The following is a 12795-nucleotide window of genomic DNA, read 5'->3' as shown; positions in this document are numbered from 1 at the left end:
ATGGTAGAACTTACAATAAAAACAGAAGGGCTGTCCAAAAAAGGAAGCACTGGCCAAACCATTGAAGGACAATAAAACCCCCTGAAGGAAATCAGATTTCACAGGAGCTAAGAAAGCAGTGACAAGTCACCTGGCTACCACATAACAGATCAATATGCCATGAGTAACAGCTCAGAAAGCTAGGGCACAAAGGAAAAAAAAAAACACTGGAAGAATTATGTTGACATAGACTATACACAGCAGACAGAGAGGCAGTGTAGATAAGAATGTGGAATCAAGCTGGGCATGGGTGGCTCACGCCTGTAATCCTAGCTACTCAGGAGGCTGAGATCTGAGAATCACGGTTCAAAGCCAGCCCGGCAGGAAAGTCTGTGAGACTCTTATCTCCAATAAACCACTAGAAAACCGGAAGTGGCACTGTGGCTCAAGCGGTAGAGCGCTTGCCTTGAGCTGAAGAGCTGAGGGTCAGCACCCAGGTCCAGAGTTCAAGCCCTTTGACCAAAAAAAAAAAAAAAGAAGAAGAAGAATGTGGAATCAGCAGAATAGGCCCAGTGAAGGGTCTTGAAGCTAACTGGAAAGAAATTGAATTTGCTACAAGCAACTTTCCCTCCATTCCTATGAAATGTTCAGAACATAAGCTTGACAGACAAAGTAAGCTGTAGGCTGACTAGGACTGGGAAGCTTAGGAGGAGGGATGGGTCAGAGAATGACTTCTAATAGGCAAAATGTTTCTTTAGGGGATGATGAAAAATTTTATAGTATTAGACTGGTGATAGATGCACTAAAACTTTCCATTGTTTAATGGGTAACTAATATGGTATATAAAGTAATTAAAATAAAACAAAAAATGAGTAGAATATGAACACAGAGGGAAGAGGTCTTCTTCCCAAAGCTGTGGAATCCCTCACTAACCTACCCAAAGGTCTACAGATTGTTTCCAGGTCCCTTAGGGTCTTTGGAATAATCTCCCAAGTACAGAAACTGCCACTTGTCTTCCAAATTACAGCTGAAGGGCTGAAGGAAACTGCAAGGGACTTAAGAGAATGAGGAACTGAAATGTCACTCCATTTGATTACAGATTAATGTGGAAGTGGAATTCAGTCAAATAAAACACATTCTGAGACTTGTGCTACCAGCAAAAGGGAAGATGTTAATTGCTCAGAAGAGCTCCACTGTAAAATCAAAATGCAATTTTAGAGCAGAGGAAGGCCTGAGTGATTCCCTGCAGGGAACGACCTGTCTGTTATCTGAAATGTGCCAAGCTGGAAACCCAAGACACAGACACTGAAGCCCACCTACAGAAGCAGCCAGGTAACTTATCTGGGATGCCATATAAAAATAAGGCCTCTCAGCTGAGCATTGCTAGCTCAATCCTATAATCCCAGCTGCTCAGGAGGCTGAGACCGAATATTATGGTTTGAGGTCAGTGTAGTCAGGAAAGTCTATGAGACTTACCTCCAATGAACTACTAAAACTTCTGGAAATGGAGCTGTGCCAGGTGGTACCAAGGTCCTGAGTTCAAATCCCAGGACCAGCACAACAAGGGGGAGGGGCACTTTTAAATTCCCTGAATGACTCTAATATACACCCTAATCTAGAAACCACTGAAGGAATCCTCAACAAAGAATGTACTCATTACCTTACTGATGTAACTGTAACCCCTCTGTATAGCATCTTTACAATAAAAATAAAATAAAATAGGAGCATGTAAAGAAGTCAACCAGATTTTTCTCAGATCACCTAGAACTGTCTCTCCCCTGATACTTGCTTCAGAAGAAGCACACCTATTGTGTGTGTTGGGTATTGCTCTGGAAAGCCCTCTGTAGAAAATCCTGTCCTCAGATCACACTATAAGAAACTATAAAGGAGAGTAGAGGTATGGCTCAAGTGGTAGAGTGCCAGCCATCAGCAAGAAAGCTAAGCAAAAATGTGGGACCCTGAGTTCAAATCCCACTACTGGCATAAAACAAACAAAAATTAAACAGACTATGTGCCTGACCTGACAAATAAGAGACTTTGGGATTGTGCCAGAAAAACTTCATATGCAAGGATTCACCACCCTGGTATTTGTTCTAGGCATACCTGTTACCCAATAAATAGAAGCGACTGGTAAGGAGAAAGAATTTTTGTAATTTTATAGGCCAAGTCTAATCTGGAATTTTTTTCTTACCACATGAGCTCTGTGTTATAAAATAAATTATCAAGGAATGTAAAAGCTGAAGATGTTTCATTCTCCCACCTGCACACTGCCCCAGTTCAGTCTGCAAAGAACAGGGCAGGCTGGCAGCTCGACCTTCATGGACCACACTAAACCTCTCTGAAGAAATGTCAGGTGAGTTCTCTGGGTGACATGCATTGAGCCATTACCATGCCAAGCTGTGTGCTTCTTACCTATAATTCCACTGTCCTTGCTTTCCAGGGTAGAACTAGGGCTGCTAATGGTCTCACAGGGACTTTTGTTGGCTGCTGTCTTGCTGACACAGCTATTCAAGGTTGAGCAGGGGCTATCGGTGCTAGGAGATGCGGTGCTGCTTGTTAGTGTGGAGCAAGGACTGATGCCTTGACTCAGAGCCGTGCACTGCAAGATGAATGGAAGGAGGCATTAGTGCATTCACAGGAGATGCTTTAACACAGGTATTGTTTTTTGGTACTACAACAATAAAACCCAAAACAGGAAAGTGGAAAGCAGTTTTTAAACTCTAGAGTGGGAACAGCTACAGATATGTGTATTTACACACAAACACACACACACACAAACACACGGTCTTCCAAGCACTAAAAGAGAAGTATCTTTGTAATTTCCCTTTTCTTTTTCAATAAAACAGTAGTCTTGGCAGTAATTTAGTGGAAATGTATACTTTTAAAACAGAAATGGCAAGAATGTAGGCTTCCCCTTGTTTAAAATCTGCAGAAGACAAATGGGCTATCTGACCTCTGTCCGGGAAACCTGGGGACTCTGCTTTTGTCATGTTTCACAAGCACAGCAGCCTAATTCAATTCCTAGATTTATGGGCTCGCTTTTAGAAAAGGAGACTGGTGACCACTGTAGTCTCAATCAACCCTTACTGCCTCTGCACAGAGACCCTGTGGCGGGGGCTTAAGCTCTAGGCCCTCATGGCCATCCACACAGCTCAATGGTGGCTGCTGTCCTCTGGATGGGGAGCATGCCTTCCAGGAGACAAACCACTTAATCTCATCTCATTTTGTCTCTGCCTCATCACCTATAAATCTTTTCTTCTGCTATTAACACTGTTTCCCCACCTCCAGTCCTAACAGTGAAAACACACACACACACACACACACACACACACACACACACACACACACACACACACGAAAATATAACCAGAAGCAGCCAGACAAAAAGAACATTGAACATTTGTGATAAAGCTAATCATAACATCATTACAAAACAATTCTTTTAGTCACTTTAATTCACACAGTCACTATTCTCCAGGTAGTGACTAGGAGGCGAATGTGGGCATTTTCTTAAGTTCTGCTCCCTTCTGCTTTTCTTTGATCACCTTCCCCTAGCAAAAACCCAGGAACAAACTCTTGCAATGAATTTCAATACACAATGGCCCAGAACTCATTTGACCAAACATTAACTTCTCCACTGATGCCCCAGTCGGGTAGAGGGGTGGAGACAAGAGAATGGTGGTCACTTCATTCTCCTCTGAGCAGGTATGGAATGCAGTGTCTTCCTCAGGCATTACCATGGTTTCATTTTTGTCTTCAATGGTTATGTGTGTGGCACTGGGGATCCCTTCTCCCAGTAAAAATCCCAGCCTTGTCAACAGTTCTTGAGCTGCCGGCGAACAGCTCGGTTCATTATCAGCCTTTGCTTCTGGAACAAAGAAAGAAAACAATGAAGATGCACCTCTGGGGAATTTCATATCACATCTGGATGAGTTCGTACTACAGCTGCTTGTCTGGAGCTTTTGTGTGTTTCTATTAAATGCATAAAGTTTGGCAATGCTGCCTATGTTCTAATAGTACATTTTAATTAGGTGGCTATGACAGGTTAAGAAAACAGTATCAGAGAGACTTCAAGTGCAAAGGGTGAAACCTCTGACCTGAACCAGGAAAGCCTACTTTCATTATCTGATAGCATCTCTAAACCCATGTCAAGTGAAATATGGGCATTTGAGATACTCCTCTGGGTAAGAAAAGCCTTCTTTACCTTAAAGAACACTGTGTACCCAATGCCATGGGAAGCCAAAATAAGGTAAAACCCAAGTGGCATGTTGGCAGAGGCCCAGACTATTTAGGTGTTGAGCTAAAACTGAAATCTGAGTTCTCATTAAACAAGACAGGGACAGTCAGGAGGAGTTTGGTGGAAAACTGGTAGTGGATATTCCACTGAAAGTCAAAATCAGTATTCTAATCTGGGAATTGTGTTGAAACAATAATTTTTAAATCCCATGAAACACATCCCAAGAGACAGGCTTTAGTCCTATCCATGCAAAGATATGGAAAAATTAACTTGTATTTTCAGAATGTTCCATGTGCAGTGCTAAAAAGCATGACCTTTTTTTTTTTTAAGGTTTACCTAAAGTAAACCTTAAAAACTTTAAAACCTTTTGTATTTTAGAAAATTTTATTGTTGGGATTTGATTTAAATGTTGAGCTGGAGGCTCTAAAGGCCTAAGGATAATTACGGCTGACAATATCAACATCATTCTAACACCTCTCTTACTTCTTAAATCACATCCACTGGGATGAAATAGGCACAAACTGTGCTTATGCAAACTGGAACTTAAAGATTAATATGAAATGTACAATGTTTTCCTCTTTGGGGTTAATTGTTTAGAAACCTAGACCCAAACATTCATAAAGATTGTGAGATCTTAGAAAAGAAAGGAAAGAACAACATGGTGATATTACCATTTAACTATGATATCATCAACAAAGTGAAATGCCAATTTTTTGTTTTTGCAAGAAACAACAAAAATCAACAGCTTGTTGAGACAATCCAGATTATCCTCACTCACACAGAAGTCTTGCTAAGTCATACACCTAGATGGCAGCTAGGAAAGAAGTCAGACTAAAAATATCTTTAGGAAAGACAAGGCCCATCTATCACTGGCTTATCCTTAATGCTTGGATTTTTTTTTTTTTTTAGTTACTCTAGAAAACTGCAGGAATAAGTTAACCAAGCCTTGCTTGTCTTGGGCATAGAACCTCTTGATGTTTCTGGATCACTTCAGTTAAACTTGTAACACGAAGGCCCTGTGCGAAGATGGGAAGAGAGCCACCTCAGGGCAGGTCGACCACACCCCATAACACTGCCTTCCAGAAGGTCCCTTCCCACCAGACTTCAAACCACAGTCAGATTCTCAAGGTAGATGGTATTTGGGAAAGGAGGGTGGGAACCAAACCAAATCGACACAACCCAGGCACACCCAGGGCTGAACCACAGAGAACAAGATCCCTACTTCCAGCCCTCATAAGCAAGGGCTCAAGTATGGTTACTTAACAGTGATGGCAGCTGGAGTGGAAGGAATCAAGATGAAGATGGAAAAGGGAAGAAGCAGAGAAGGGGAAAGATCTTAGCTGCTGTTTTTCAATGTCGCCTCCTTCCTTTTGAATCAATCTCTATAATCTTGCTCCATGGTGACAGTGCCCCAGAAAGTCTAGCTTCTGGTTCAACCTGAACACTCTGGGGAAAGAGCCAGAAATATCTCCCAGTTGGCAGTTACTGTAGAGCCAGAGGCAGCTGCATACACAGGGTTGGTTGCTACAATATTTACCCCAGATAACAAATAAAAATACCACAGCCTTTGGCTCACTTTAGACTTGCTTGAAGGCCTTAGGTCCTGTTTAATATCTACAACCCCCTCCCCCGACCAGTGGAGCCACTGCTTCCTCCACAGTGCAGACAAATACCCAGGTTCTCCAAGTTTTCATTAAGAATAAAAAACATCTTAGGGTTGGGGCTCAGTGGAAGAGTACTTGCTTAGAAAGCACAAGGCCCTGAGTTTAGTCCTCCACTCTGGGAAGAAAAAAAAATTAATCATCTTACTCTCCTCTCTTCAGAGGAGTTGGGGAACTATGGCAATCCCAGGCTTACTGGGTGAGTAAAAGAGACAATAATTCATGATTGACTGTTCCTGTAACTATTCAACCTGTACTTTGCTACTAGCGAAGTTCTAAAACCTTACTAGGAGTCAGAATGAATGAACATTTAATAATTTCATTTTGCATCCATTAAGCCAACACAATATATTTCTTCCAGAAGTTTCCAAACTGTCTTTTCATATAATTCTACCTTTTAGACAGGCACTCTACCACTTGAGCCACTCCACCAGCTTCTTACTCTAACTTCTAAAATGTCATTCTAAGAACCTTCTCCTTAAAAGGTTGCCTTTATTCTGAGTTCCTTATTATCCAGCTGTCCATGTCTCTCTCTAATGCATGTGAGCCTTTCTCTAACTGAACTGTTCATTCTGGCAAAAGGATCCCTGGGTAAACACTGACAATGCCATTCTGAGATAGATTAAATGCCTGGGAATTCACACGTATACATTGCGCGCGCGCGCGTGCGTGCGTGCGTGTGTGTGTACATGGGCTAGGGCTTGAACTCAGGGCTTACTGAAGGCTAAGGCTCTACTACTTGAGCCACAGCTTCACTTATGGGTTTTTGCTTGTTAACTGAAGATAAGAATATGACAAACTTTCCTGCCTAAGCTAGCATGGAACTGCAATTCCCAGAGCTCAGTCTCCTGAGTAACTAAGATTACAGGCATGAGCCCTTAGTGCCCAGCCATTTCTTCTTTCAAAGTATCTCCCTTTTCACTCTTATTGTGACTTAGCTGTAAGTCCCCATCCTCTAAAGTATAGTAGCTTTTGGACTTTTAATATCTTTTCTCATCTCTATTTTCCTTGTCTTCTTTAAGTCACTTCCTGTGGATGGGAAGATGGAACACCAGAATGGATTAGTGAGGGACTGCTCATAAAGAAAGTAGTCCATCTCTCCCTTGAATAAGCAGTATGATTTGAAACATCAAATCATGCCAGAATTAATGGGGTATAGTGGGTTCTCTTATTTTCTAAGCCAGTGAATTCTCAAATATATTAACCTGTGGACTCACTCTCAAAAATTAAGGACCCCAATGAGCTTTTGGGTTACAAGGGCTGTATTAACATTGTTGTATCACCAGAAATTAACAATTTTTAAATATACTTTGATTCAAGATTAAAAACCACATACTCACTAGACACTATGTTGAAAAATGAACTATACAACTTGTGGGTAGGGATGGGAGTGAAAAACTTGGAGAGTGAGGGAAGGAGTGACATTGTCCAAAAAAATGTACAATCTTAAGCCAGGCACAGGTGGCTCACACCTGTAATCTTAGCTACTCAGGAGGCTGAGATCTCAGATCATGGTTCAAAGCCAGCCTGGACAGGAAAGTCCATGAGCTGAGCCTCCTATATCCAATTAACCACCAGAAAACTGGAAGTGGAGATATGGCTCCAAGTGGTAGAGTACTAGCCTTGAGTAAAAAATCTCAAGGACAGTGCCCAGGCCCTGAGTTCAAGCCTCACTACCGACAAAAAAAGAAAAAAGAAATGTACTTTTTATCTGACTTATGTATGTATAACCCCTCTGTAGATTACAATAAAAAATTTTAAAAAACTTACCACATGTTAACACTTAAAATTGAAGTTAAAAAACTAATTAATTTTAAGAAATTTGAAAAAATGATATTGTTTTATATTTGCACAAATCTCCAGTGATAACTAGAAGATGGCTGGATTCTCACATCTTCTCTATTTAGTCTGTTGGAATTTGGTGTTGGGGGCTGAACCTTGTATGTGATGTATCACATACCTCTCCAGGTTGCTCTTGTGGTTGAAACATGTGAAAAACTTCAGCTTACAATAGATTTGTTGTAAAAAAAAAAAAAAAAAAAACCAGAGGAATCTTTTTAGTTAATTATTATTAGCTACATATATGTTCTTCTCTGATAAACCACTAAAACTTGACGAATAAAATTTCTTAGAAGTTCCAACGTTGACCCTGAACATGCATCAACAAACTTTTTGTATACTGTTGTTATAACACCCAATTATCTATTTTATGGTTTTATCTTGTTCGGGACTGCAGCCAGAACCCAGGTCTTGTGCATATTAAACAAGCACATGTCTACCACTGAGCTATACCCCAGAGCCTGTTTCTGTTTTAAGCAGATCTTTTACCCATGCAAGATTCTGTAACATCATGGATTGGGTCAATTGAAAAATAGTGGTTTCTCAGATCTTGAAAATGCTTAACACACTTCATTACACAATGCCAAAATATCACATTCATCAATATTTCCACAGATCTTAACTGCAAATTCTTGGGAAGCCATCAAGTTCAATGTGACATGCAAATTTCCCCCCCAAAACAATTTTCTCATGAAAGGTCAAATTTTAGCAGTATGACAACTAAGCTTATAAGGTGTTTTTCTTTAATTGAGGTGAAGACTCCTTTCATTCCATTTGAGGAAAATGTATGACAAATACCCAATTCTGAGCGGGCATGATCTGTCAACCATTATTTCAAATAAAAATGATGTCCCATTTGAAAAGCAGCTAGTTCTGCTTGCAATTCAAATGATCACACAAATGCTTTACCTCAAGACAACCATCACACTCCAGCATGAAGCAGAAATGCTTTATAAGGACTCCCCACTTCATCATGTGGAATATAAAAAAAATAGGTATTTAAGGGCCAGGATTTAATGACATTTATTACTTATAATACTTTGTCAAGAAGATTCTTCACTGAATTGTTCATTCTGCTGTATTTGGTAGTGAAGGATATTTTGACAAGTAGCCAGTGCCCTGACTTGGAAAACAGGCATAGAAGTTTTACTGACAACTCATTTTTTATTAGTAGAAGAACAGTTTTGACTGAAAAATCCCTCACAGGATCTAAGGGACATCCTTGAAGTCCATAGTCCAAATTAAGGAATCTCTACATTAAGTCTCAATTTGGATAAAGAAAATTACTCTCCTTTAGGACAAACAGACAAAACCCATGGCCATATACTTCTCTCTCTGATAGCTGATCTCTTATCCTCCCTCATCAACTTCTTAGGGTTTAGAAGGGTCTGTCCTCACCATTTCCTAATCACTTACATATAACTTCTTTTCATTCACCCTTACAGTTCTCCTAAAACACCACCACTAAGCACATTCTTTTCTTTCCCTAGTACCAAAACTTGAACTCAGGGCTTCATACTTGACTCAGTTTGCTTGTTCATAACTAGCTCTCTACTATTTTGAGCTATACCTCCAGCATGGCTTTTTGATGGTTAGAGATGGAGTCTCACACAGCCTTTTCTGCCTAAGCTGACTTCAAACCAAATCCTCTAAACTTCTGCCTCCTGAGTAGCTAGGAGTGAGCAGTAGCAGTAAGCCACCAGCAACTGGCTTCTTTTTCTTTTTAAACTACATTTCTTTTGGTTTTTCTATAGATTTTGACTTTTCAAACTCTACTGTAATGGAGAAAGTAGAGGTTGTTGTAAAGGACACATAGGAAAAGCCTGCAGTTACTAGGTTTTTTTCTTATTCATCTTAGGTGAGTAGGGGGATGGTACTGTGGCTTGAACTCAAGGCTTCACTCTCTTGCTTGACTTTTTCACTCAATGCTAGTGCTCTACTACTTGATCCACATCTCCACTCCTGGCTTTTTTTGCTGACTAACTGGAGATAATATACTCACAGACTTTTCTGCTTAGGCTGGCTTTAAACCATTATCCTCAGATCTCAGCCTGAGTAGCTATGATTACAAGTGTGATGCAGCAGCACTCAGCTCTTCTTCACAGCTCGCAAATAGAACAGTTTCTCTAGAACAGTTTCTCTATCTTCTTCTCTCAAAAGACCACATTTTTTTCCACAGTCTAACTTAGATATCACCTTATGATCGCCAAACAAACAGTTGCTCAGTTTATATGCTCAGTATATATGGACAATTTTGTTTAGATGTTTCTACCAGCACTTAAAGTCAACATTCCTGAAACAATTCAAACCAAAATGCTTGGCGATCTCTCCTTCAGGATCCTTACAGACGCAAATTGCAATCTTTGTCCTTATAGCTCAACATCTCATTCACCACTTCTTCTTTCCTGATCCTGGGGCCTTTCCAGATCTTACTCTCACTTCACTACGGGTTAAATTTTCTCACCATTCTTCCTGATGTTAGACTTTTCCTGCCCATTTCATCCTACTTTGTTGCCAGATGCTAGGATATAAATGTGTGTGCAATCCCTGCACCGAATTTATGTGGTAAAACCCTAATGACCAGGGTAATGGTATCAGAAGGCGGGGCTTTTGGGTGGAGCCCTCTAGATGGGATTTGTACCCTTTACAAAAAGAGGAACTTGTAGCCCCTTCCCACCACATGAGGTGATTGGTGATGGATGGCTATCTACGAACCACAAAACTAGCCCTCACACACAAAACCTGGAGATAACTTGACTTTGACTTCCTAGTTTCAGAAAATATGAGACAAAATGTGAGACGCGAATTTCTTCTGTTTATAAAATATCTGGTGTTTGTTACAGGAGCCTCAATGGATTATATGGCAAGGTAAATGTTAAGGCATAGCACTAGTTAAATATTTTCCATGTTTAGGATCCCTACCTGAACTTCAAGTTCACCACACAACTGGAATTAGTCCGCAATTCTTCCTCCTTTGTATTATAATCACTCTGTATACAGGTGTTTAATACTCTACCAGACTCAGTGAAGGAATAAATTTATGCTTGATAACTCATCTCAAATAGCATTTAACACCATGCTTTCTACTGTTTAAAATTTTAATATTTACTAAGAAAAAGTCTGCCTCTAGTCTGCCTTGGACACATACCAGGCAAGCCCCGCTTCTATTCCTCCATCTAACTAAATCTCATTCAACCAGTAGCAGAATGGGGTTTCACCATCTAAGAAGCTAGAAACAAAACAGGATAAAGGATATTTCTTGAGAAAGGAAGCAGAATAAGATCAGGGGAACTACACAGTTACATTTTATTTCTAAAACTCAGTAGAAGGTAGATCAGTATCATTATTCTTTAATTCTCTATAGCATTATTCCTTAATCCTCTATATATTGTTGAATATCTGAAATAGTAATAATAATAATAAAAGTGAGGATTTCTTTTTCCGATACATATTATTCTGTTGTTTAATATATTCTAATTTTATTTGCTAACCAGACTACCAGAGAAAAAAGTTGCATCATATTTTAAGATTGATCTGCAATGACTCATAAGACTGAAAACTTTCTCACCCCTCCCTAGCACAGCTTGCTTAAGTTGTTAATGATATATTAAAGCAAATCTGAGTGAATTATGTGGTTGTCTCAAATTCCAAGAAATAAAGCTATGAGTTCTATTATTATTTAATAATGCTCATTTGTCTAGGAGTTCTTTCCTCATAAGGAAGAGGTATTGTTTGGGGGAAAAACATGCCAGGCCAGTAACAGGAAGCTTATTTATAAAGGTCCTATTCTATGTGACACAGCTTATTTGAAACATTTGATAGGCAAAAGTTTTTTGCACAGTAAGGATTCTATAAGTCACTTTGTTTTCTGTGTTTCAAAAATATTTTAAAATAGTGTCAAGGCAGAATGTTTTTATATTTCCTAAAGATGCAAACATCTTTAGGCATGCAAACTTTAATAAACAAAAAATAAAGAACCCTTAGATATGTATTTTAATGCTTTTTTATTTCATGCATTTGTTTCTAATGCATTTATAAGATTATCTCTTTGTTGCTTTGTATGTCCCTCCCCCACAGTATAACTCCTGCTTTCACTATATTTGATGTCAGTATAACTTGTGGAGGAGATGGGGAAAAACAAGTCATTTAAGGATACAGGTGGACCTGTTGCAACAATGAGAAGTACAAGGTCATGTCGAAAATGAACTTTACAACGTTGGTAAAGTTGGTGCGGGGCGGGGGGGGGGGGGCGGTAGGGGGGAGATAGGGAAGGGATGTGAAGGGTAAACAAAGGAGGAGGCTGCAATGCTTGATAAGAAATGTACGCATTATCCTGCCCATGTAATTGTAACTCCTCTGTACAGTATGTTCACAAAAAAAATAAAATTAAATTAAAAATAAATAAACGTTCATTAGTTTAAATATACTTCCCAAATGGGGAAAATATCCAAATTAAATACCATCAATCAGTATTACTTTCAAATTAATAAAATAAATTCTAGGTGCTCACTCGTTTTTTTTTCTTTACTTTGATTTAAATTTTCAGAGAACTAAGAATCATGAGTCAATAAAGTGAGGCAGCAGAGGCTGAAAGAGTATTTTAAACATTTAGGAATACCTTGTTATTCCACAAGTCTACATAAAATTTCAAAGGCATTTTACAAGATGTTGTTTCCAGAGACTCTGTTCATGCTACTATTGACAGTACCCAAAGAGTCACAGACACTTAAATAAAAATTCCAAAGGAAGAATAAGAAGCAGAAATTCAAATAAAAAAGTGAAACTTTGGAGACTCTGGTGGTATTAAACCCTAGAAATTTGGAGTTTGCCCATCACACCCCTGTACCTACATGGGTTAAAACTCAAACTCAGTTTTAGTTAGCTCAAGTCTCTCCTTTAGATTTAATGATCTAGACAAAAAAAACTTACACTTGAATATGACAGTCTTAATTAACTCCATTGACACTTCAGAGATTCCATGAGGATTAAAAAACACATCACCTTTGCTAATTGCCAAATATAATTTGTTAGGCAACCACTTCATCAACCAATACAATAATTCTGCTGGGCCTTGCAACA

The 12795-nt window shown here is 39.3% G+C and overlaps 1 protein-coding gene across 5 annotated transcripts in view; it reads right to left on the bottom strand.

Moving 5' to 3' along the window:
* Positions 1–12795, bottom strand: part of Tanc1 (tetratricopeptide repeat, ankyrin repeat and coiled-coil containing 1) — a 229185-nt gene that overhangs the window by 72777 nt on the left and 143613 nt on the right. For all 5 annotated transcript variants that reach the window (XM_042683389.1, XM_042683391.1, XM_042683392.1 and 2 more), the window contains 2 exons: positions 3717–3847; positions 2392–2578 (listed from right to left, as the gene is read on the bottom strand). In XM_042683389.1, coding sequence (XP_042539323.1) covers positions 2392–2578; positions 3717–3847 — 318 coding nt within the window. The remainder of the gene's footprint in view (positions 1–2391; positions 2579–3716; positions 3848–12795) is intronic.

This window comes from Dipodomys spectabilis, unplaced genomic scaffold, assembly GCF_019054845.1.
Source record: "Dipodomys spectabilis isolate Male_0828 unplaced genomic scaffold, ASM1905484v1 ptg000081l, whole genome shotgun sequence".
NCBI lineage: Eukaryota > Metazoa > Chordata > Mammalia > Rodentia > Heteromyidae > Dipodomys > Dipodomys spectabilis.
The sequence above is the reverse complement of the archived record's forward strand: the minus strand, read 5'-3'. Positions and strand labels throughout refer to the sequence as shown.